Source organism: Strix aluco, chromosome 34 (genome assembly GCF_031877795.1).
Source record: "Strix aluco isolate bStrAlu1 chromosome 34, bStrAlu1.hap1, whole genome shotgun sequence".
NCBI lineage: Eukaryota > Metazoa > Chordata > Aves > Strigiformes > Strigidae > Strix > Strix aluco.
In genome coordinates, this window is record NC_133964.1 from 169,255 (window position 1) to 195,409 (window position 26,155).

The following is a 26,155-nucleotide window of genomic DNA, read 5'->3' on the forward strand; positions in this document are numbered from 1 at the left end:
CTGCAGATAGACAATTGGTTGTGCCATTGGTGTTAGTAATGGGTTTCTATGACCTTGAGACCCTCCCTGAGGAAGAGATGGGATTCACCTGATGAAGTGGGACAAAACTACCTTTGCTAACAAGCTGGGCAACCTGCTAAGAAGACTTTAAACTGAAAGGGTGGATGAAAGGAGACAATGACCAATAATCACAGGAGGAAATGGTGGACAGGCTTTCAAGGAAAGGGTCTTGAATGATGAGATCCGAAGGGACATGGTAAGAAACAAAACAGAGCTTAGGAGGAAACATCTCAAACGTGCACATAAAGAAGGAGATGCCCACAGGACAGCACGATGGAAATGCTCTCCTGCCCTTTCTGGGAGATCAGCATGACTGGACACCTCTTTTAAGAGCTTGCACAGGAATTCTCACAGCTTGAATGTTATCTGAAATAGACTCTCAAAACCAGAAATTAGTTTGGAGAGGAGATATTGCTTTATTCTGTGCAGGGTGCTAGGGAGAAAGTATCCACAAATCAAGCACCCCACAGCAAAGAATTACAAACTATTTATACACTCCAATCTAGGTGTTTACATATTTCGTATAATGATTATTGCTTAGTCATTTATCACTCCTATCCCTTATTGTTTAGTAACTTACTCTGTGTTTGTCAACATTCTGCACAAGCTCGGAGGGTAAGGGTCTGTATCCGGGCAGGGGTCTTAAGCTTATTCACATAAGACAATTTTAACAAGCTTCCATGTCCCAGGATGTTTCTCTTCTTCAAGGACTGTAGTTTCTGATTAGAAGTTCCTTGTTAATTATTGTCGATGGTTTGAGGAACACGCTGACCTATCTGGCATGTCCAATTTGTCCTTGTGTTTAATAAGGAACATTTGTATGGATAACAATATCGACTAAGTGGCCTTGGGCATGATGGGAAGCATTTGTGGGGCCTGCAATGTGTGATGAGAAATGGTTTTGCGGCCTACAGTTCCCAATAAACATTACATACATTCCCATCGATAAGATACACACACAGTCTAAGCAGCTCTGAACAAGGCCTCTTGCTCAGGGTGACATGGAGAGCAGACAAGAGGAATTAGATGTCCGTGTGCAGTCACAGAGCTCTAGTCTCATTTGGATAACAAAGATGTGGGGCATTGCTGACACCACTGGAGAGCTGCGATGGATGGGTGCTGCCTTTTCAGAAACACAGGCTGAAAAAACAAGGGAGGAGAGTTGTCCTGCACATGGGAGAGCAGTGGGAATGCATGGAGCTTTGCTTGGGAAGAGGTGATGTGTCAGCTGAGAAGCAATGGATTAGTGGGCAGAGTCACATGGGCTAACTGTGGTGAGTATCTGCTATAGGGAATCAGGATGATGCTGAGAGCCTGCAGGGAAAGAGCTGCAGGTGTGGGACACTGAGCACAGCCTGTGGTAAAGACAAGTGAAGGCTCTGGCATGGCTAAGAGCCCCCAGCAGAGCCAAGGTCATTTCCCCCTTGCCAATGGTTGTTGCCTCTGCAGCTAAGGCCTACCAGGACAAACTTCAGCCTTATGGCACCAGGAGCTCATGGCCTCCTTGCCCCACCCAGGACAGACCCATCAGTGCCATACCCTAGTCCTGCCCTTGGCACCGCACATTGCCACATGACACTGCCCCAGGAAGAGCCCTGGGCAATGTGGGAGGGACAGGATCTCCCTTCCCAGGGGCTGCGGGTCAGGCTTTGGCCCTTTGGCTTCAACACATGAAGGCAGACTGAGCATCAGAACCACCTTTACATTGGGTTTGCTACCTCTCATTCCTGCCTGCACCTTTCTGCTCTAACCAGCCCCTGGGGAGGCTTTGCTGGGGATGGCCCTCAGTGGGACCCAGTAACACTCCTGGGAACTGTAGGTGTTGCTTCTGACCTTGACTTCTTCAGCCATTGGTTCAGGCTCCTCTCAGTGTCTGAGGCTCATGGTCTCAGCACCAAAGACACCATGGGGCTCATGAAAATGCAAAAGGCCATGTTTCTTCCAAGTATTTTCTTCAGTCTTCAAGTCTTCGTTACTAATTGGAGAGATCTCTGGAGTGCACGTAAAGGGGGAGATTTCACTGAGCATTTAATACTGAAGTATATTTTATTTTTAAGAGTCCTGTATTACTTTTTCAGTTTACAGAAGTGATGGCAGCATTCTCTAATTGATGTTGATGCAGGGGGTCTCCTCCTGCTGTCAGGAGGGGTAGGACCAGCTCCTCCTGGAGGTCAGACACTCCATGGACAACATGATTCCTCACCTCCCCAGCCCGGCCATTTCTCCCATCACCCCCCTGGCACTTGCAGCACTTCTCCTGACATCAGACTTCTCCAGCCCAGCTGCAGCTGGAGGTTACAGCTCCTCTACACCAGCTCCCACTGTCTTCCCTCAGAGACCTGGCTGCACACGGGCACAGCAGAATTTCTCCTCATTGCCAACAAACAGAAGGAAAACATGGGAGAGTTTAACAAACAACAACCGCCACTGCTCAGCTGTGTGCTAAGGGGAAGCTGCCTCCACTGAGGTTCACCATCCCCAGGGGAGAACCTCACTAGCAATGTTTCAGACAGATCGATGGGAAATGAGAGATATGAACACAGTGAAGGAGGTGGCTGAAGAGAGAATTAGACTGCTGAGAGACAAGGGCAGGCTTCTGACTCCCTGAAGCTCAGAGCTTCAGTTTCAGTTCATACACTTCCTAGAAATTCCCATGTGGTCATGGTGGAAAAACATCATCACTTTATTCAAAGTTTTCAGTCACCTCAGCTGATGAAAAGGTGCTCAGGTGTTTTTTAGAAGTCTCAGGCAGTTCTTCCCCTTTCCAGGCAGAGCTCAGCTGTCTGACCACGGACATCGGTAGAGGCCGGGCAGAGGGGCCCAGGACACCTGCACTGCCACCAGGCATCTCTTTCCCTGTGACATAGAGCATCGGTGTCCCTGTAGCTACATCCCACCCTGGTTCTGGAAATATTTTTGTCTTTCAAAATCATAATTAAAAAAATGTTCATGATATTGCCCAAAGAGTGATATATCAAAACAGAGCAAAGTAAATTAAAGATGAAATAAACATCAACAAATGGAAAAAAAGCTGAAAGCTTTATTAAATATATTCTTTGCTTTTCTTCTTTCCTCATTGCTTTTGTTTTATTTTTATTCACATTTCCTAAACATTTCTAGCATACTCAGGCCTGCAGCATAAAAGACAGATATTTCTATGTCTTGCTGACATCCCAGCACAATAAAACCCCTCCCCACCCAGCAGCATCCTTGCCACTCCTCACCCCTCACAAGAAGAGAGTCACCACTAAGGTGGCAGGCTCTCTCCCCTGATACGGGGAAGCTGGGTGACCACCTGCAGCGAAACCCCCTGGGTTTGGGTGGCCAGATTTGCACTTGTCTCAACACATCTGTGTTAACAGTGTCTGCTCAATGGGGTCTCTGCATCATCCATGAACAGTCCCTTTTTCTTCCCTCCAGGATAAATGAAGAGTGACTCCTTTGTAGGTGAAGAAAGGGAGGAGATTGTTCTCACCCAACATCAGACACCTCTGGGCAGATGTCTATGTCAAATCAAGTTGTCTGGACTTCCCCTCCTAGTTAATAGAGAGAAAGGAGTTGTCTCCACTGAGGTGTCTGGAGATCGTTTTCCTGGTGACCAGGGAATGCTCCAGAAGGGTTCACATAGGTCCTGTGTCACCCTTCCAAGCACCCTGTGGGTACTTCAGCTACCCCAGGGCATCTCAGAGAGCAACAGCTGATGGATGTGGGCAAAGGAATTACTCAAATGAATTTGCTCCATCACCTTCCCGGGGACTGAGTTGTTACTGACCAGCCTTTAGTTCCATGGATGCTCCTTGTTGCTCTGCTTGAAAATGGGTGCAATGTCTGCCATTTCCCACCCTGTGTGCCCTGACATTTCAAAGATGACCAGGAGCAGCCTTGCAATGACCCCAGGCAGCTCTCCCAGCACCCTTGGGCACATCCCCTCTGCTCCCATGGAGCTGTGTGTGCCCAAGTGGTGCAAGTGCACCCGAGACACACCTTCCTCTGCCATGGGTGCAGCCCTGCCTGCACAGGTGTTGGTCAGAGACTCAAGAACCATGGAGTCTGGGGGCAGATCTTACCAGGTGAAGAGGATGGGAAAACAATGAGTTCCTCACCCTTTTCCTGGTTTGAGACCCAGATGAGCTTTAGCTTTCCTGCCTCCACCCCTGTACCCCAAGGCCATGTCTGTATCCACCTCCTGGATAACCTGTTCCCTCTCCCACCCCTGTGCAATGCCTTCTGGCGTGTGAATGCTTCAGCCAGAAGATCCCTGTCCATCCCCACCAGCCTCCAGCTAGGCCCTGCTCAAATCCCAGAACATCAGACTGAGGTGCTGCTGGGCTTTGATGTTGTTCCCAAAGATCCAAGAGGGCTCCATGTACCTTGCCTCTCCAGGATCACCTCAAGCAGATGCTGAACCATGTGAAATGTGCTGTGCTGCAGGCCAAGGCTGTCATTCGGCTGTTTGTCTTTTTCCTCTGCCATGGTCACTGCAGCCACAGCTGCCCTCAGCATTCACATCCTCATCCACTTCTGCCTTGTTCATGAGTATCAGAGTGCAGCCCTAGTCAGTCATCACCTGCCTGTGTCCAAAACGGGAGGGGTGAGGCAGGGGAAAGGTCCCTGTCTGGGTGCTGGCTCTGAGGACACCTCTGTTCCAACCCCCCGACCAGCTGCAGCACGCAGGAGGGCAGGCCCCGCTCATGGACACCCTGCTCAGCCCTGTCTGCTCTGGAGCAGACCTGACACCAAGCAGCATCTCCCCTCAGACCCACTCCTGGGACTGCAACTTGGAGGGGGCTCACCTGGAAAGAAGTGCCCAGGAGTGAGCCAACAGCCAGGCTGTGTGAGGGCTGAGAAGGTGCTTGGAGGACAAGACAATGAAGGAACCAAGGAACTTAAATTTCCATGAGGATGAATTACAGTGGAAAAGGTTGAAGACCTACTGTCAAATGCGAGTGGAGCCTGTATGTGCAAGAGTGGACAGACTCCCAAACAGCAGTTGTCTAAAACAAGCGGAGACAAATCCCAGGTAGTGTCCGCGCAGCATGGAAATACACCAGAAGGAGAAACTCCTTGCTGTCCATGAACGCCAGGAAGGTGTTTTAGTCACAGTTGGCATTCAGCTTCCCTGATTCCCAAACCCTATGAGAAAGAGTTTCAGGGTGCAGACCATGGCCTTTGGGGGTGTTAAAGCTGGATGCAGTGAGGTGCAGGGATAACGTAGAGCTGTCTGAGGCAGTGCCTGCCAGGCTCCCCTTGCAGTCAGTGGAGTGGAGGAGACGTTCACTTGACTTCTCTTATTTGGTCACATGAAACACTGGAGGACCTGGGCTCCATAAACATCTGCTCTCTCATTGGCTTATCAGATATCAGATGGGACATCACAGGATAATAAGATCATTGAGGATCAGCGTAGAGCTTGGGACATCTATGAGAAAACCCTCTGCTCAAAGCAGGGTCAGGTATATGGTGAGACTTGGCTTCTTAGGGCTTGGTCCATCTGGGTCTTGAAAACCTGCAAGGATGGAGGACTTCACAATCTCTCAGGGGGACCAACGCTTGTTCCAATGCTTGGCTAGCCTCATGGGGAAAAAGGAGAGCCCCACCTGGCTGTGCGGTGCCCCTCAGCCATCCCTTCTCCAGGATGAAGAAGCCTGTCATTGGGAGCCCTTTCCCTGAGCAGAGGCCTGGGAGACCTTTTCAGGAAAGACTAAAGCAAAGGCACCGTTGAGTCCCTCATCCCCATCTGTCTCTGCTGCTGTGAAACCCCCTCCCCATTCAGCAGCAACTGGCATGGGCCTTGTTCAGCCTTTTACTGCAAACGCAGTGACTGAAGCTCTTCATTTTGCTCTGGATGTTGCCTGGAGCCTCCCTCAGCTCCAGGGGAGCTTTGGCTTTCCTGAACACATGTCCTCAGCTCAGGTCATATTTCTAAATGCCTCCTTCATAGCGTGTCCTTGCTTCCACCTCTTGATCATTGTGTCATGGCCCCCATCTGTGACCCATCCCTGCATCGGTGCAGCCCCACTGCCCAACACATGCCCCCACAGCCCCCTCATCAGACAGTGCCCAGGACAGGGTGTGTTTGGGGTGTGGAAACATCCCCCACCAAAGCCCCCATGCCAGACCTCAGCGTCGACCCCGACCAACTTTCCTGGTTTTGCAGCCCCCTAGAGCCCAGCCCCACTAAATCCCCAGCCGTGTCCCACACAAGGGTTCCCAGACAGCCCTGCTCTGGGGTCTGCCAAGGTCTGGGCAAGAAGAGAGACTGGGGCAGGGCTGACTCTTCCCCTGACACAGGCACTGAGATCAGCAGGAGGAAGGAGATAGGCACGGAGCAAAACCACCCATAAACTGGGGTGAGTGGGCAGTGCTGGAAATGGCCGATGGGAGGGGCTGGGGTTTGATAAATGCCAGTGGGCACCTTATCTGTCTGTCCATGCCACCAAGGGCATATACCAGCTTCCTCTCTCCTCCACCTGCCTTCCATGGTCTGCAGCACACAGCCACTCAGTGTGTCCTCTCCCTGTGTGGTCACACACCTCAGCTAACATTGGTGCTGTCCTCTACCAGGCACTTTCCAGCCCAGCCCAGCCCCTCCCCAGCTCTTCCCATCTGACCTACCTGCTCCTTATCTCAGCCCCACAGAGGATCCCAGTCTGGGCTGCGGGGTGCTGCAGAGCTCTGGGCACTCACCACACAGCCCCAGCCCCTCTGAAGGATACAGCAGCTGCTGGGAGGCAGAGAGGGGTCTCAGCCTCCCCATCACCTCAGGAATGGAGGCTTACCATGGCATGAGGGAATGGAGGTTAGTGAAACTGCAGGACTCCTGCTCTCAGGTCCAGGAGAGGCAGGACCCAGGTATCACAGACTGACTGTGCCCCCTCACTGTCAGCCCCTCTCCACAGGCCAGCACAAAAGTTCTGGTCAGGTGAGAGAAGAGCTTGCCCTGGGTTGGTGCCTGCAGAAAGAGGTTTCTCTTTTTCATGGATTCTTCCCTGCAGGCACAGAAATGCTCCCTTTCTCTTCTCCAGTGACATCCCTGTTCCCCAGAGAGCCTTTCCCCACATGAGTGTGTCTGTGCTGGCCTGCCCGGCCATTCCTGGCTCTGTCCTCATGCTCCCTGCAGGGCTCCAAGCTGGCCATGATGCTCCACACAGCAAGGGGACTATGGTGCCCTAGGGCCACAGGGTGTGATCCTGCACTGGCCACGCTGGTGGGGGTGTGGAGCAGAGCCAAACAGACAGGGTTCACTGCTGCTGAGGCCCCTTCCATCTTCCCTAGATGGCTCAAGGACCAAGGACAGGGCTGGGCAGGACCATAGGGTGTCTCCAATGGCACAAAAGGCAACGGAGGGCTGCAGTAGATCCAGCCCATGGGATTTCCAAGAGGGTGTCCTGAACCACTGTCGCGGATAAGTATTGACATGGTAATATTTAGTAAGAAATCTAGGTTTATTAATAACTAACAGCAATTTATTATTATAAAATAATTCAGAGATACTAAAAGAAAGAAAAGCAACTTATTCAGATTCTAAAATGACAAGATTCACACTAACTTACCTAACGGTACCTATATATATATACATATACACATGCATGCACATAACAAAACAGACAAACATACAGAAACAAAGGTGTTTGGATTCAGTAGAATGAACACAGAACGGACATACACACACAGAAACAGGGGTACGTACCCACACACACACACACACACCCCCCAGTAAAGAGAAGCGAGCTCAAAGAAAATTTCCCTCTCGAGTTTAGAGCAAATACTCCCAATGCCTTGGCATTCCTCAATGGGCGATAATTGAGACTCGAGTGGGGGACTTCGCCCCGGCCTTCCGTCTGGAGCAGACGACACCTTAAGGCTTTGGTACCTGAGAGGCGTCCCAGCTCAGGGGAGGTGCTGGTCACAGGCCCGCTGCGATCCAGGAGAGCTCAAAGGGTCTTCCTGGGGGCCACCATTTATAGGGTCCAAGATAATTGACTTTTATCAAATACCTTCTGGTGCCTTCCAGCAGTTACAAAAGAATTTGATTAATGTGCGACTCTGTTATTGTTCCCATTTGACCACATCCCAGGCACAGGTGTGCCAGGCCCTTAGGAGTTGATGGGCCGTTATAGCTGTTTCCGAGCAATCGGGAGGGGCAGGAGCCAGGCTCGTTAACATTGTCAGTCCTTATCTCCACAGATTGGTGTATAGCTTGGGGGATGTGGGTGGAATCGCACCTAGCACCAAGCAGCCCAAAAAAGAGGGGGGTGTGTGTGTGTGTAAGAATTGCACCACCACAACCACCCTCCAGTCTGTGTCCCTTTGCCTGCTGGCTCCTCACACCCTCTCCTGGCATTGCAGGGCCCTCATCAGCCCGTGCTGTCCTCAGGTTCACTTTTCCTCCAGGACACAAAACTTGGATGGTCACTCAGTTTATGAGGTGCCACTCACTGCCCCCCCCGACTGTCCCTGGATATCCCTTGAGCTCACTGAGCTCCCCCACACACTACCCCTGGAGATCCCCTGAGCAATCCTGACAGCTCCCGATTCCTCTCCAGGAGGGCTTCTGCCGTCAGCCCCACTGAAGATGAGACAGTGCCAGGCAGATAAATAAAAGGTTAATTGCTGTCTGCATGGACATGTGCAACCAAGAAGAGAGGTCTCAGTCCCTAATAGATCTCCCTGGGACATGGTGGTTCTGGCATGGAGGCCAGCTCTGACACCATGATTCACATGGCCTGCTCCTGCCTGCAACCACAGGGGTGCCACTGTGGGCACAATGGGACTGCCCAAAGCTACACAAGAGCTTGGGGGTGACACAAATGCAAGGGCACAGCAGGACGGTGTGGAAGTGAGGAGAGACCAGCACTAAAAGGCCACATCCTGTTGCTGTCCTTGGCCGTGTCTCATGGCCTCCCATGGAGGGAAGCAGCCCCAGCTCACAGGTAGCAGAGAGGCAGTGCCTGCTGAGGCAATGAGGAGCAGCCCCGAGGGGCACTGGGGCTGCTCCTCCAAGGGGCAGCTGGGCCCTTGGCTCCTGAATCCCTTCTGCCTGCTGGGGCTGGGCCCACAGCTCCAGAGGAGATCTAAGATATGGGAGTAGAGGCAAATGATTACTTTCTGACCAGCCTATTTTTCCAGACTGTCCAGGTCTCTCTATGAAGGAGCTCTGTCTCCCCATGTGGTGTTGTCAGAAAACATTTTAAGGGTTATTTCAACCCTGCCATCTAGGTAATTAGGAAGATGTTGAAGAGTGTGGGACCCAGTATCATTTCCTGGGGGATCCAACATGTCACAGGCTTCCAGACTGAGTAGAAAGCATTGATCACCACTCTCTGAGTGCAGCCTGTTAGCCAATTTCCTACCCACCTCGCAGAGCACCCCTCCAGTCTGTATCTTGCCCATTTTTCCAGGAGAAGGCTGCAGGAAGCAGTGTTGAAGCCTTTGCTGAAGTCCAGGTAAACAACATCCACTGCTCTCATGTTGACAGAAGATGTTATTTAGTAGAGGAAGGTGATCAGGTTACATTGGCATGATTTACCCTTGGTACATCCATGCTGGATTTTCCCAATGACCTCCTTAATTTGTCTTGTGACAGTTGAAAGGTTCCCCATCTCAATCCCTCAGACAGTCCTCATTGCCCCTTCTCCCCCTGGCCATGCTGCTTTGGAAGCTCCCCCAGCATCCAACCCCTGCCCAGACCCAGCCATGTCCCATGCTGGTCTTTGCAGACAGCCTTGCTCCAGGGTCTGCCAGCGTCTGGGCCAGGAGAGAGGCCGGGCAGGGCTGGTCATTGCACCTATCCAGGCACTGAGCCCAGCAGGAGGATGGAGATGGTCTTGCAGAAAGACTCGTCCATAGCCCTGGGGTGAGTAGCCAGTGCTGGAAATGGCCAATGAGAGAGGCTGGGGGGTGATGAAGGCCCTGGGCCACCGTCCCGGTCTGTCCATGCCACCAAGGGCACAGACCAGCTTCTTCTCTCCTGCACCTGAATGTCTTCAATCCCTTCCACAAGCCCTGGCTCTGCACCACAAATGCCCTGGTGTGTGTCCTCTCCCTGCATGGTCATGCAGTGCGAGTTAGATGCTGATGGTTTTCTCTCATCAATATTTTCCATCCCAGCCCGGATCCCTCCAAGCTCTCCCACCTCCCCTGGCCCCTCTCCACCTCTCTCTGCAGCACAGCCCAGTCTGGGCTGGTGCCAAGGCAGTGCCCACTGCAGGGTGCTCTGGGCACTCACCCCACAGCCTCAGCCCCTCTGAAGGGCACAGCAGCTCCTCGGAGGCAGGAAGGGGTCAGCCCCAGAGATGGGAGGCACTCATGGCACAAGGGGAAGGAGCTCAGGGGCAACTGTGTCCCCTGCTCTCCTGTCCAGCAGATCTTGAGGGGTCTGTAGCTGCTCTGTGCTATCCCTTCTCCCCAGACCAGCACAAGATACTTAAGCTGGTGCAGCCAGAAAGGTGTTCTCATTCCCTGTTTATTCCTGCCCTGGTAAGGATGGATATAAGACAAAAAAGTCATGCATTCATTTATTTTTCTTAAAGCCACAGAGTGCCTGCTTCCTCCTTTAGACAAAGTTCCTGGGTCACACAAGATGGGTGGACACTAATGTAGGAGGGAATGAATAATTGAATGTCTTTGTAGACCACATCATCACAAATGAAAAAAGGAAAATATAATTATATAAAGAAGGAAAGACATGGTTGGGCTGTCATGATTTATACTGGAAGTCATTTGCAGAGAGTGGCTGACAGTCTAAGGCTGCTGAAAAACAGCAAATCACTTTCCTCAGGGCATCCTTGAGCTCCTGATTCTTCATGCTGTAGATGAGGGGGTTCACTGCTGGAGGTACCACTGAGTACAGAAATGACACCACCAGGTTCAGAGATGGGTAGGAGATGGAGGGGGGTTTCAGGTGGGAAAAAAATGAAGTGCCGACAAACAGGGAGACCACAGCTAGGTGAGGGAGGCACGTGGAAAAGGCTTTGTGCCGTCCCTGCTCAGAGGGGATCCTCAGCACGGCCCTGAAGATCTGCACATAGGACACCACAATGAAAACAAAACATCCAAAAACTAAACAGACACTAACCATGATAAGCCCAACTTCCCTGAGGTAGGAGTCTGAGCAGGAGAGCTTGAGGATCTGGGGGATTTCACAGAAAAACTGGTCCAGGGTGTTGCCTTGGCAGAGTGGTAGTGAAAATGTGTTGGCCGTGTGCAGCACAGCGTAAAGAAACCCAGTGCCCCAGGCAGCTGCTGCCATGTGGACACAAGCTCTGCTGCCCAGGATAGTCCCGTAGTGCAGGGGTTTGCAGATGGCAACGTAGCGGTCATAGGACATGACAGTGAGAAGAAAATACTCTGCTGAAGCACAGAAATAGAAGAAGAAGAGCTGGGTAGCACATCCATGGTAGGAGATGTCCCTGTTGTCCCAGAGGGAATTGTCCATGGCTTTGGGGAGAGTGGTGGAGATGGAGCCCAGGTCGAGGAGGGAGAGGTTGAGGAGGAAGAAGTACATGGGGGTGTGCAGGTGGTGGTCACAGGCGATGGCGGTGATGATGAGGCCGTTGCCCAGGAGGGCAGCCAGGTAGATGCCCAGGAAGAGCCAGAAGTGCAAGAGCTGCAGCTCTCGTGTGTCTGTGAATGGCAGGAGGAGGAACTCAGTGATGGAGCTGCTGTTGGACATTTGTTCCCTCTGGGCATGGGGGACTGTTGAAAGAGAAGACACTAACAAGTTAAGGCAGGTTTTCTTGAGCCAATCCTATGCTTTTTCCTAAAACATCCCCTCAAAATGATTTCTTTTTCTTTGGGGGAATTTAATTCAACTCCTTTTTTTTGAGCTCAGGTTTGTGCTGCTGATTGAGGGCACCTTCTTTGAAGGGGCAGAAGACATCTTTTTCTTTGCGCTCAGCCTGAATACAGGGGAGCCCTGAGGAACAAAAGGGCTCCCCATGCCCTTGTGTAGACTCAGGAGAGCTGCAGGTCTGCCCACAGGTGACCTGCTGGTTACCACACAGTAGCCCCAAGATTACTACACCTCTCACTACTGGAGGATGTTCTCACTAACAATGTGCTTGAAGAAGAAATTGGACTTTTGTGTGCTCAGAAGTGACTAGTTTCTAAGCCCACTTCTCTCTCCTTCCTCATCCAGCTGAGCAGGGGAGGATGCATAGGGGTCCCCGGCTCTCTGCTGCCTTGAGATGTCTCTGCGGGAAATGTTTTTCTCCAAGTCTCCTCCCTGTGGTGCTCACAGCTCCCATCCCACTGGCTGTGTCCTCACCTCTGCCCTGCAGACCCCTCCTGGCAGCAGGGCCCTGCCCAGGGGTATCTCCTTGTCTGCAGGATCTCATGGGTACATAAGACCAAACCTGATGAGGTTGTAAAGGTGACGCTGGGGCTCTCTGAAAGCCCTGTCCTCTTCATTTTGATATACCTAAATGTATTCACCTCTAAGAGAAAAAGGGTTTAGAGTGTCTCATACAGAACCAAGAGAGTAATTTTCATGTCCAATTCCCTACACACACAAACAAGACCAGGAGACAAAAAGAACAATGTCCTTCTCTTACAGGTAGTCCCTGCCTTCATGTGCTTATATAAAGGGTGCATCTGTCAATGCCCAGTGCAGATCTGGACCTGTGAGCATCCCTGATGCACACAGCACCCTCCCCACAGCAGAAGGAACCTGCCCTGCCGGGGGTCTCTCCTTCCCCCCACAGCTTCTTCCCACAGCGCCGTGGGCAGCTCCCCGGGCAGGCTGAGTGCTGACCCTGGCAGGCGGCAGAGTCCCTGCCCCAGCACACAGCCCCTGGGCTGCAGGGACCCTGCTCTCAAGGACAGCCCTGGGCACCCCTGGCTGCACCCGCGCCTGCACACCCCTGCAGCCGTCCCCGGGAGAAGGCAGCCGCCATGGCCTGTCCCTCTGACAGTGCAGCAGGGAAGCCCTGCTCTGGAGCACGGCCTCCTCCTCCAGACACCAGGGACATTCCTGGCGGCTGTGCCGGCTTCACCACATCCCTCCACCACCTGCAGCTGCATTGCCCTGCACCCAGAGACTTACTGTGTCAAGGGCTGCGAAGATTTCTCCTCCAGTGAGCTCTCAGCATCCTGCCACTGCCGTCTGCCTTTCCCCTCTATGTGCCCGGCTCCTCTGCCCTCGGTGCCTGCAGGCAGTGCCCTCAGCCCTGCTGCGCTTTGCAGAGGAGCTGCTCCTGGGCAGAGCTGTCTCTCTGCAGCGCTGACCACTTGCCCTCAGCTCTCTCCATCTCAGGAGCCCAGCCCAGCTCCCCAGCAGAGGAGCAGCCCAAGGCATTTTAATGACCCCTCAGGTGGGTTTGGTGCTGAGTCCATGATGCTCAGATGGTGATAAGACTTTTAAAGGTGCCTGTCAAGAAGTCAAAATTACATGCAAATTCCAAAGTTTCTTTGAATGTTAATTGGTCCCACTGAGGACCATTTCTGACAAAGCCTCACCAGTGGCGAGTTAGAGCAGAAAACTCCAGACAGAGATGAGAGGTAAACAAAGGGCATGTCAAGCTGGAACAAATACTGAATAAACCTGGATGTGTTACATTAAGCCAAAGGGTCAAGGCCCGACCACCAGCCCCTGGGAAGGGAGATCCTGTCCCTCACACATTGCTCAGGGCTGTTCCTGCAGCTGTGACAATGCCAAGGGCAGGACTATGGTCCAACACCTCCCAGGCTCTTATGTGGGGAAGGGGAGGCCCTGAGACCCAGTGCTGGAAGGGGAAGGTGCTTCCTCATCGGCATCAGTGACACAGACAACAGCCAGAGCCAAGGGCAGAAAGAGCTCATCTCTGCTGGGGGATTTTCAGACTTTCCTCATCCCTCTATCGTCTCCACCACAGGCTGTCCCATTGTGTCCCACAGCTGCACCTCTTTCTCTGCAGGCTGGAGATGTCCACCCAACTACCACACCTTGCTCTCACCTGAGCATCTCCCTTCCTTTACTGAGATCTCTCCATCCTCCCTGGCTGCTCCTTGAAACACAAAGCCTGGGGCTGCTCCATTCTCCCTCTGGGTGACTTGTTACACCACAGCACTGCCCTTTGAGTGACATTTCTCTGTGTCCAGTCTGGGACTCCCCAGATGCACTTTGTGTAATTATATTTTCTCATCCTGTATCTTACTACTAAGAAAAGCTCCATCCTCCCTGAAATCCCCCCTCAGTCACTCTCAGGATACTCCTATAGTGCCTGGATCCTCCACACCGCTGGGGCAAAGAACTGCAGGTCCCTCAGCCACCCCACACAGCTCATGGGCACTAGGTCCTGAACCCCACCTTGGTAGAGCTTCACTCAACACTCTCCAGGTCCTCCCTAGTTCTCTAGAATGGGGAGCCACAACCTGGGACTCACCCATGTGTGTGGGGCCACACCAGTGCTGAGTGGAGGGGGATGGTAACTCAGGGTTTCAGGGTGGCCCATGCTCCTCGGAATGCAGCCCCGTAGGCAGCTGCCCTTGTTCATCGTGTCCATCCTCTCCTGGCTCGTAGGGCATCCCTCGTAGTGCCCAGGGCATTCTCCTCAGAGTCACTGCTCAGCCGATCAGGTCCCAGCCTGTCCTGATGTATGGGACTATTCACCCCTCCCCCAATGCCAGTGTAGGACTGGCCTCTTCACAAAGAAAAACTGGTCAAATATGTATCAGTCTGGGATGAGAATGTATATCTGAGGCTCATGAGAGAAGAGAAAAAAGCAAAGAGCAGGACTTAAGGAAAGTAGACCTTGGCCTGCTGAGGAACCTGCTTGGAAGAATCCCATGGGATACGATACTGAAGAGAAGTGGTGAGAGGTGTTTGATGGTCAAGGATCTCCTCTTACAGCTCCAGAAAAGTATACCCAGACATGGAGGAAGTCAAGCAATATGGGAAGAGCCTGGTATGGATGAGGATGAAGCATGAAGAGGCAGCACAGAGAAGGTGGAAGCTGGCTGCCTTCCAGCCTCAGTGGTTCTGTGACACTGTGCTGGAGAGATATTGGTGTATCTGTGTATGTTTTTCTCTGTGTGTGGGAGTACTGGAGGAATGAGGGGTTCCCAGGACCAGCTCCTGGTTAGAAGGAGAATCTAAGATCAGCTCCTGGAGAGATCACTACTGGACACGTGTCTATAGAGGCCGATGTTTCCCACTCCCACAGCCCAGCATACAAACAGCCCAAACCTCGTTTCTCCTTTCTCCACTGACAGTGGTTGTGCTTGGCCTACAGACGTCCCGAGGTTCCTTCCAGGTTGAGTGATGGTACATTTCCTTCCACCACAGCTCTTCCCTTGGTGACAGGGAGAGCACTCACATTCCCCATGACCATGGAAGGGAGCAGACATAATTTTAGAGCAAACAACTGTTGCTTTTTGTCCCATGGGGCTGCTCAGCAGGGAACCTCTGATGCAGGTTTCATCACATCTGAGCTTAACCTTTGGTTTTCTATTTCCTTCTGTTACCTCCCAAGTTCTTCTCTTTGATCATCCTCACACATTCCTCTACAAACAGCCCAACTCTGCTCTTTCCCCACTGCCCCTGACTTTGCTTGCTTCCTGCCCTCCTAGAGTGTTTCTAAGAGGGTTGTCATGTTGATTCCTGCCTTGGTCAGTACAAAATCAGCATCTCCTTTTATTAGCTGTGGTGTCCTGCAGTTTCTTATCCTGTGATCTTGTGTTGATGGCTCACCACAATCAGGGTGAGCCACCTGCACACAAACACGAACACCTCGCAAGATGGAGCTTCAGTCCAGGAGGCCTTTTAGATACTCCAGGATTCAGCCAACAGAAACTTCTAAAGTTTTAGAAGGAGAAGTGGCCAGTCCTGCATTGGGGGGAAGAATAACCTCTATCGATCCCCAGGTGTAAGAAATCAGGAAAGGAAGGCAAGAGACCAGCATGGCTGAGTGGAGACCTGCTGGTCAAAGTAAAGGGCAAGAAGGAAATGCACAGGCAGTGGCAGCAGGGACAGGTACCCTGGGATGAGTAGAGGGACGCTGCTGGGTTGTGTAGGGATGGGGTCAGGAAAGCCAAGGCACAGCTGCAGCTGACCTTGGGAAGGGATACAAAGAATAAGAAGGGCTTCTGCAGGTACAGCAGCCTGAAAAGGAAGGTAAAAGAAAGTGTACCCTCGTGATGAACAGGACTGGGAAACTAGCAACAATGGACGAGGAGAAGGTTGAGGGACTGTACCGGTTCTGGCTGAGCCAGAATTGGTTTTCCCCTGTAGCAGCCCTCATGGTGCTGTGTTTTATGTTGGGAGCTGGCAGGGTGTTGATAGCACCCTGGTGTTGCGGCTACTGCTGAGTGGTGCTTACACAGCACCAAGGCTCTTTCCAACATTTCCCCCCCCCACAGTGGGACGGGGTGGGCAAGATCTTGGGAGGGGACACAACCAGGACAGCTGACCCGAACTGACCAAAGGGATATTCCATACCATATGACGTCTGCTCAGTATAAAGCTGGAAGAAAGGAGGAAGGGGTGGGGTCACCCTTGGTCCTCCGAGGCAACCGCTACGCGTATCAGAGCCCTGCTTCCTGAGAAGGCCCGACATCGCCTGTTAATGGGAAGTAGATAATAAATCTGTCCTCTTTTTTTTGCTTCCGCACGCGGATCTTTGCTTCGCTTTGCTTATATTAAAACTGCTTTTGTTTTACCCACAAGGGTTGGTTTTTTTTTTTCCCCTACCTTATTTTCTTTCTCCTCTTTGCCCTATTGAGAAAAAAAGGGGAAGGGGGGGGAGTGATAGAGCGACTTGGTGGGTACCTGGCATTTAGCCAAGGTCAAACCACCACAGTGTTTTTGGGCTCCCAACGTGGGGCTCGAACCCACAACCCTGGAATTAAAAGTCCCATGCTCTACCAACTGAGCTAGCTGGGCCCTGGCTGCAGGTTTGCCTGGGCCTTCGGCCACAGAGCTCGCCCGAGCCGTCGGCCGCGCCAGGCCCAGCCGTTCCGCCGCTCCCCATCGAGAGCCCCCCCACCGTCTTACTGATGACACCTTGGGTCTCCAGTTGACGGATCAGTTCTTGGATGGGAGCCAGAGAGTGTCGGTTCGTGCGATATTGCCGTCAGTGCACGGTCCTCGTAGCAATTGGCACCTGTTGTTCTTTAACTCGCAACAGTCCTACAACAAAAGGATCTTCCAAGAGGCCAGGCAGATTAGACAACTGTTTGACCTTCTCTGTGTTCACACTGGCCACACCAAAAGCCCATCGGTATCCTTTTGGGTCTTTGAAATACCCCCTCTTGAGGTAGTCAATGCCCAAGATACAAGGGGCTTCTGGGCCAGTTACAATGGGATGTTTTTCCCACTTGTCCCCAGTCAAGCTAACCTCGGCCCCCAGTACTGACAGTTCTTGACATCCGCCTGTCACTCCTGAGATCCAGATAGGTTCTGCCCCTCTATAACCTGATGGCATTAATATACACTGTGCCCCGATGTCGATTAAAGCCTGGTACTTCTGTGGATTTGATGTGCCAGGCCATCGAATCCACACTGTCCGATACAGCCGATCATCCCTTTCCTCCTCCTGGCTGGAGGCAGGGGCCCTCTATTCCTGTTCATATTCAAGTGCATCTTGGAAGGTTCAGACTGCATTTGAAGAAGAAGCTACCTCACTCAAATGGTAGCATTGTGGTGCAAGAGATCACCCCGAGGGAGTCAGGATCAGCCCATGGCTTTGTCTTCCAAGGAACAGGCGGTGAGGGTGGAGAGACATCAGTGAAGGTATGGAAATGCTGAGGTAGGAGCTAGGTGGGAAAGCAAGATGGGTGTCTGCAGCCTGGAGGGAAAGAGGTGCAGGCATGGGACACTGTAGGACAGCCTGCAGTTGAGATGGCCAAGGCCTCTGGCAAGGCTAAAAGGCCCAACAGGACCAAGTTCTTTCTCCCCTTGGCTATGGCAGTTGCCTCTGCCACTGAGGCCTAACAAGAAAAAATTATTTTGAGGCTCTGCACGTCATTTACTCTTCACCATTGCTTGGGGAAGCCGGGAGGTGTTGTGCAGTTTTCCTACACTTGGCATTGCTCACCCTCACACCCCACTGCCCCCAGGAAGAGCCCTGAGCCACACATGAGGGGCAGCATCTCCTTCCCAGGGCCTGAGGGTCAGGGCTTGGCCTTTCTGCTTCATAAAACAAACCAAGGGGTTTCTCAGCATTACAGCCACCTGCAGGGTGCCTTTGCCTACCTGCAATCACAGCCTCCAATTATCTGCTCTAACGAGTCCCTGGAGAGGCTTTGTCAGTAGTGGCCCTCAGTGGGGCCAATCAGTGCTTCAAGGTACTTTGAGCTTTGCTGCTGGCTTTGACTTCTTGAGTACTTTGCTCAGTCTCCTCTCAGTATCTGAGGTTCATGGACTCAGGCCCAAATACACCATGGGGCTCATTAAAATACAGAAAACCCTAACGAGCTATTTCTCTTCCTTTAGTTTTCTTCAAGGCTTCCGCACTTGTACAGCTCATTGGAGTCATTTCATAGTGTAGTTAAGCAGGAAGATTTCAAAGAGAATCTAATGAAAATTATTTTTTATTTTAACGGTTATTTTTATTGACTTTTCAGATTAAAGAAGAGGTGATAGAAGCCTTCTGCAATTGATATTGATCCAGAGGGTCTCCTCAGGAGCTCTGCACAGGTAGCAGAAGCAGCGCCTTGAGGTCTGGCACTGTCTGGACAACCTTGCTCCTCACCTCCCCAGCCTCACCATTTCTGTCATTGGCCAGCTGGGATTTACATCCCTTTTCCTTACATCCGACTCCTCCACTGCCGTCTGCAGCGGGAGGTTACAGCTCCATTGCACCATCTCCCACCTGCTCTCCTGAGAGAACTGGTTGCACACAGGCACAGAAGAATTTTTCCTATTTGCAAGCAAAAAACAATGAAACATGATCAAGTTCCATAAACAATAAAGCACACTTCTCAACCATATACTAAGTACACGATATCTCTAATGAGGTCGTCTTTCGACAAGGGATAATCTTATGAGAAATGTTTTAGCTACATAGATACAAAAAGGTAGATATAAACATAATGAAAGATTTGGCTAAAGAGACAATTAGACTATTGAGAGACAGGCAAGGTTTGAGTCCCTGAAGCTCAAAGCAGCAGCACAGGTGAGAGGTGTCTGAATGAACAAAGAGTAATGGAAGGAGAAAACTGCAGTTCTGGGCCCCACAATTTCAGAAGGGTGTTAAAGTCCTTGAATGAATCCAGAGGGGGGCAACAAAACCGCTGAAAGGTCTGGAAGGAATGTCCTGTGAGGAGCAGCTGAGGACTTGGTGTTTGTCTAGTTTGGAGAAAGGATGTTTAGGGGTGACCTCATGGCTCTCTGCAGCTTCCTGAGGAGGGGATGTGGAGATGGAGGTGCTGAGCTCTTGTCATGGTATCCAGTGACAGCACGTGTGGGAATGGTTCAAAGCTGCATCAGGGGAGGTACAAACTTGGCATCAGGAAACATTTCTTTACCAAGAGGGCAGTGGAGCACTGGAACAGGCTTCCTAGAGAGGTGGTCGACACCCAAAGCCTGTCAGTGTTTAAGAGACATTTGGACAATGCCGTAATAACATGATTTATCTTTTGGTCCACCCTGAAGTGGTCATGTATTTGGAGTAGATGGTCATTGCAGGTCGTTCCAACTGAACTATCCTATCCTATCCTATCCTATCCTATCCTATCCTATCCTATCCTATCCTATCCTATCCTATCCTATCCTATCCTATCCTATCCTATCCTATCCTATCCTATCCTATCCTATCCTATATTCCTGTACAGGGTGGATCCCTCCAGCAGCTGGGCTCGGACACTCACTCTCCTCAGCAGCTGCCCCTGGATACCAGCCTCCCCAGTTGCAGGCACCTGGACATACAAGCCCTCGAGGCCGCAGCCCCGTTCCAGATGCTGGTACAGACCACCCCAGTCACACACAGACTCTTAAGTTCACTCACTCCAGTCTCTCAGTTGCTGGCACTAATGACATATGGGCTGTCTGACCCCCTGCTCCTGCTCCAGTTGCTGCACTCACACCCCCATGCTCACATGTTTACGCAGAAGAGAGATTCCGTCACACAGAAAAGAGTTAGAAATTAAGTTTAATGAGAAGACAGGACAGACTGCCCTTGTTGGGGTCCTCCCCTAAACGTCCCATAATAAGTCCTGTGCAATTCAAAAATGCTCTTCCCCTGCATCCCATCATGTGTCCCACACCCCTAGGCAACAATCCCCTCAGTCCAAATGCTGACCCAGAGCTGCTCTCAGTGGCTCATCCTGACGGGTTTCACCCCTGGACAAGGGGGCTGGTGGCTGTCCCAGGGCAGCCCTGGAAGGAGCTGGGACAAGACGTTCATTCCTCAGGAGCCTGTAAATTGGGATCCCACCTGCCCCTGTGCCTCGGTTTGTGGAGATGGGCTCCTGATGAGCTGGTGGCTCTGCTGTGATGGGCCTGGGAGCAGCTGGGGCAGGGTGTTCACTGAGTTACTCCTCCTGCCATTGTTGGTGCCGCCTTTGTGTGTGCAGATGAGCTTCTTCTCACTTCACCTGACACAGTCCAACAAGAACAGAAATCTCCTGAGGCATCTGTATTTGGAGGTGACACACCTGTGCACTGGTGTTATTTAACAGACGAGAGCAGATCACTGGAATTGCTGTCCAGAAATGCACCATGATTAGTGGAAAAGCTGTAGTGTCGCACGGGCAATGGCTTCGTTCAGGGCCAGGATCACCGTCTTGTTTCTAATTCTGTAGATGAGCGGATTTAAGAATGGGTACAGGACAGTGTTCAGCAAAGCTACAGATCTGTTTGTCTCCAGGGAAACATCTTCTGAAGGTCACACACAGAGAGCAATGCAGCTCCCATATGCAATGGCCAAGGTGGTGAGATGGGAAGAACACGTAGGAAAAGCTTTTTTCCTCGTAGAGGCTGCTGGAAGGTGTAGAATACAGAAAAGGATGCGCATGTAAAATGCCAGAGTTAAACATAAGGAAGCCAGTCGGCCAACTGATATTAAACCAGAGTCTATTTTCCACAGCAGGCTGCTGTCAGAGCAGGGCAGTTTGAATAAGGGTCAGTTGTCACAAAAGAAATGGTGGATCTTGTTGGAGCCACAGCAAGTCAGCTGGTAGAGGAGGAGCAGACAGTAACTCAAGAGTGTGATGCCCATGACCCAGCAGCAGGAGCCAGGTGGATGCAGAGCTGAGGCTTCATGATGGCGGCGTAACGCAAAGGCTGGCAGAGAGCAACACAGCGGTCAAAGGACATGACAGCAAGGAGAACCAACTCTGTACAGCCCAGGGCAAAATAGAAATAGGACTGGGCAAAGCAGCTGCTTAGAGAGATTGTTCTCCTACCAGAACCCAGGATCACAAACAATTGGATGCTTGTGGAGGATGTAAACCAGATTTCTATGAAGCACAAACTGCTGATGAAAAAGTACTTGGGGGTTTGCAGGCGGTGATACACACACGAGGGAAATGATGGTTGTGTTCCCCATCACTGTTGTCAGGTGCATGAGCAGAAGGACCAGAGAGAGAAATGGTCAAACACTGAGAAGCCCTCTAGGATGAACTCAGTAACTGCAGTTGCATTTTCTGGTCCCATGCTGAATTTCAGCTCATCCTGCTGAGACAGGAACACGGCAAAACCCAAGTGTGATAATTTCACAGTCTGGATGAAGAGTTCTGTCCTTCCTTTTCTGCTTCTTTCCTTTCTAGCACTCTTCCTCCACAACACCGACAGAGAGAGTCCTTCAAGCTTTTCTTACACTCTGATTTTTGTTTTATATTTCAGAGTCCTCAGAGAATTTATTTTCTTCTTTCTAGCTTTCTCAAACCCTCACCCAGAACTCTTTCTCCAGAACAGAAGATTTTAAAGAGGCTGTTGGCTGTTTCACCCCATTCCTGGGAAATACCAAATTCACTCAGACCTGCTGCAAACATCTGTCACAGCTAAGTGCCAAACTCATCTCTTCTACTGCACAAATGCTAAACCATCAAATCAAATCAAACCAAATCAAACCAAATCAAATCAAATCAAATCAAATCATATCAAATCAAATCAAATCAAATCAAATCAAATCAAATCAAATCTCTATGTTGAAAGCTATTCTTTCTACTTTTCAGTATTTGCCTTTTTGGACTAGAAATCCCTGAGAATCTGTTGATTTCAAAATAAGTAATATCAAGCACATCTTCTCTCATCCCTTGCTTTCTTCCTCAGCTTCTTGCTCTGTCTTCCCTCAGAAAAGGGGGAGGGGGTTTAAGAGGGACCAAGTATAACTTGTCTTCTTTAGCTCTCCACATAATGACTGAAATGTATTATGGTTCCGCACAGCCTCACCTGACATCCGTCTGCCCTGAAATGCAGTTGTTCCCAACAGTTGCTCATTGCTATGACTATCAAATGCAGAGCAAGAGAAGAGTGTCTGGAAGAGATCCGTAACATTTCTTTGGCAGGCCAGTTATAGGTTGGGAGGACCCAGGCTCTAGAGTTTTCTCTTGTCTCTACTGACTATAGAGGGAGCCTTGGGAAAACAAGTTCTCCCAGGCACATGCAGGACTAGATGAAACTCACTATTCAAGTCTCAAATCTCTGATTTATTAAGTCTGTCTTTTTTTTGTTTGTTTGTTTGGGTTTTTTTTTTATCAAAATACACATCAAGGACATGGAAGCACAAGGAAAATATATGCAATAAAGACTGATGGTTTTCCCTTCCTCTTGACATTTGTTTTTAGACATAGAAAGGAGCAGAGCAGATGATGACTCCAAAACTAGGATGACTCAAAATGGAGGGGGAGGAGATGGAGAGGAGGAGATGGTAGCTTTTAAGCTGCGAAACAAAGCTTCTTCACGGACTGAGTTGTCCCCTCAGGTTCTGTCCCAGGGCAGAATCGGTACCACTTACACGAGGAGTAAATGGGAAGTTCAGTCCAGATCACTGCTCCCTGTTTGCAATGACATTTTACCTTGGGACTCAGGCCAGTCTTAGATCCCAAATGTCCAGCTTGTTCTTTGCCTCCAGTCTGGCATAGGGGAATCTCTGTTCTGGGTTCATCTGGAAAGTTTCCTGAGATTAATCCACTGGCTGTATTTGAGCAAAAGCACAAGCTCAGTCACCTACAGCAGTATGAGCCCAGTGAATCGGTGAATCAGAGGTGACAGTCCCAGTTTCCATTTTGTGGGTCAGCTCAAACACTCAAAGGTTTCTGTCTTCTTACTCTGTTGGGTGACACCTACATTTCCTAAATTATTCTTCTCCTGAAAACACTTTCTTAGGGGAACCTGCAAATTTGCAGACAGCTTACAACAAAGCAGTTTCTCTTCAGACCCCACATTGCCAACTCTACAGCCAGCATGTGTGATAGGGAGTGAAGCAATACAGGATATGCAGGTGCAGGATATGCAGGTGACGAAGGCCTTATTGTGGCTTTGTACAGAGCTTGAGCTCAGGATGGTGCACAGAATGTCGGCATAACCCACAGTATCAGTGTGAAGGAGCTCAGCAGCACAGCAGAGGAGAGAGCAACGCTCATGTTTCATAGCAGCTGTTGCCCATGCGGGCTGCTTTCAGCAAAGGCATGATGCTGCGGAAGAAGCAGTCTCTACACCGGGCACAGAGGGTCTAATGGCAGATTAAGAAATTCTAGTTTTTTAGTTTAAATAAGTAAATTTTAAAAAAAATTAATTGCTCAGAGTCAATCATTTAGCATTAGGACACAGAGGTTATGTCATAATGTTGTGCGGTTTGGCATACTCTTTGTTTAGCATTACTTACTTAGCATGAGCAGCTCGATTTGCTGTTGCCTGAGGCTGCAGGCTGTGAAGTTTCACCCAGACATGTTGGGCTTTTACCCAGTTAAGCAAAAGAAGGCGTCCAGAGCCAGCGCAAACCAGAAGATAAGGAGACTACAATCATCAACAGAAGTTGCAACTCGACAAGATAGGAACAGTTAACAGCCAGCCTGGAGACAGAGAAGCAATCCAATAAGGTGGTAAAAGATCCCAGACCAGAAATCACTGTGGGACCAAAAGGCACGTGAAAGGCGCGTGAAGAGCGGGTGAGGGGTGGGTGCATAGACTGTAAGGGTATAACTGCCCTGGGATTTCTTTGTTTGGGGTCCCTCTCCAGAGGCACCCAGGTCGAGTTGTTGGGGTTTTTTTCTGGCTGTACCATCTGAATAAATTATTTTTTATAATATTCGTTGCCTGAGAGTCTACTAGGTGACGAAACCTAGGGTGAAGAAACTTCTTCAACAGTTTTTCACCCCAGATGAGACCCTAGGCCACCACTTTTGGATCCTCTCATCTCCAAACATCCAACTACCGGCAGGTGAGTTCACCCGGGACCTTTGGAGCAGGAGACACTGAAGGGTGAGTGTTAAAATTCCCTGAGCAGAGTTTATGGAAATACTGAAGGGAGTTCCTTGCTGAAGGTTTTTGTGGTGCGTGGCTCAATCAGCGTAAAATGCACAAATTGAAAAAGAGTGAGTGCGTGGCCTGATCAGCATAAAACACACGTGGATAAATAAGGGAAGTGTTGGGAAATATACCCAGCACAGAGAAGGGGATGTCCTTGGTCAATGTACTATAAAATTGGAAAAGAACTTCTGGTACAGCACGTTTATCAAACAGGTGCACAGCTACTTATGCCGAGAAGGTCGGTCATTTATAACTAGAGATGGAAACCTGGCAGAATGGTGGCCACCGTGAGGGACCTGTGACCAGCACAGACTTATCTTTCTGCGACATCACCTAGAAGATACTTTCCCAGGGCAAATGGATGACTGGTATGTTTGGGATGACTGGGCCTGGGAGAGAAAACACCAGTCAGAGGTACGGGGTGAAAGAGGCATCGCCAAAGGTCACGCTTGCAGTAGCAGAGGCTACTGCTGTGGACGAAGCTGCACATCATGCCCCAACTGCGTCCGCCCCACCTCATCTGCCGAATGCTCTTTCTTTGCCTTCCGATTCTGCTCTGCTGGCTGCCAGACTCTATCTTGTGGTTTCTACTGTCTTACCTAATCCTGCTGTCATGCAACCAGGGGTGGCAGGTGAAGGCCCCCACCTGTATCGCATGTATTTACCGACCAACCTTGGAATCCAAGTGACTTGGCTCTATTGGGAAGTAAAAAGAAAAATGCCGAGACTGAGGGAGGATGCTGACAAATGTGCTCAACTGTCTCCAAACACATGCACTGAGCACAAATCCAACCAAGGAGAAACCCAGGTGTTGCTGAGGGAAGTATTCCAACCTGATGGGAGAGATAAAATAATGAGTAAGGATGCTGAATTAGCTCAACAGGTGGAAGGAAACAGAAAGCCCTGGCCAGAAAATAATCTAAGCTGGGACATAATAATGCAGCGGGTTGAGCTGTTTGTCAGACAGATGAGCATCCTAGTGACTTTGGGGGATGGCTCCAGCGAGCACTGTTAAAATACAGAGGAATGACACCAGAGAATTTTAATGACATGCTCAGGATTAGTGTCTTTGTTGATCAGGTGGCCCCTGATATATGGAAATATTTGAAAGAGCGTATGCCATGGTGGCAGGGAGAGACTTTACAAAAAATTTTGAGCATTGCTGTGTTTGTATATGATGGGCACAAGGAAAGGCAGATTAAAGACAGGAAAAAAGCAAAAAACCAAGAGGCAGATTTACTGACGGTGGCTTTAGCGAGGAATTTCCAAACGAGAGAAAGGGAGCGGTGTCCTGGTTTCGGCCAGGTTAGAGTTAACTTTCCTTGGGCTGAGAGGGAGCACAGCTGGAGAGCCAGGTCTGGTCAATCATTGGAGCATTCCTTATCATGTGACGTCATGCTCAGTATAGAGGCGGACGCATGCTCTCTCATGCCCCGTTTTGGTTTCTGGGTTGGTGTGGCGGGATTTTCTGGTGCGGCCGGATCACTGCTGGGGACGGGCCCTGTACCGGTTGCTGCTCGGTGACCACTGCTGCATTTTATCCGTTTTGGACTTACTATTGTTACTGTTGGGTTTGTTAATATTACTTTTTTTTTTTTTTTTTATTCCACCTATGAATTTCTTCCTTTTCCCTATTTCGTGGGGGGAAAGTAAACAACTGGTCACTTGGTGATTGGCTACCGGATGAGTTCAAATGACAGTTTT

At 50.4% G+C, this 26,155-nt stretch overlaps 1 protein-coding gene, 1 non-coding gene and 1 pseudogene across 2 annotated transcripts; all 3 read right to left on the bottom strand.

Annotated features, from left to right (window-relative positions):
- Positions 1-3,838: 3,838 nt before the first annotated feature.
- LOC141917119 (olfactory receptor 14A16-like) lies at positions 3,839-11,734 on the bottom strand. Its single transcript, XM_074810212.1, has 4 exons — positions 10,830-11,734; positions 4,431-4,492; positions 4,272-4,349; positions 3,839-4,122 (listed from the first exon to the last, which is right to left on the bottom strand). Exons 1-4 carry the CDS (start codon positions 11,732-11,734, stop codon positions 3,839-3,841), a joined length of 1,329 nt encoding a protein of 442 aa, XP_074666313.1.
- A 5,114-nt stretch (positions 11,735-16,848) lies between these two features.
- TRNAK-UUU (transfer RNA lysine (anticodon UUU)) lies at positions 16,849-16,921 on the bottom strand. Its single transcript has one exon. It is a non-coding gene; the product is annotated as a tRNA-Lys (tRNA).
- Positions 16,922-20,669: 3,748 nt separating this feature from the next.
- Positions 20,670-21,664, bottom strand: LOC141917120 (olfactory receptor 6E1-like; annotated as a pseudogene).
- Between the last annotated feature and the right edge of the window lie 4,491 nt (positions 21,665-26,155).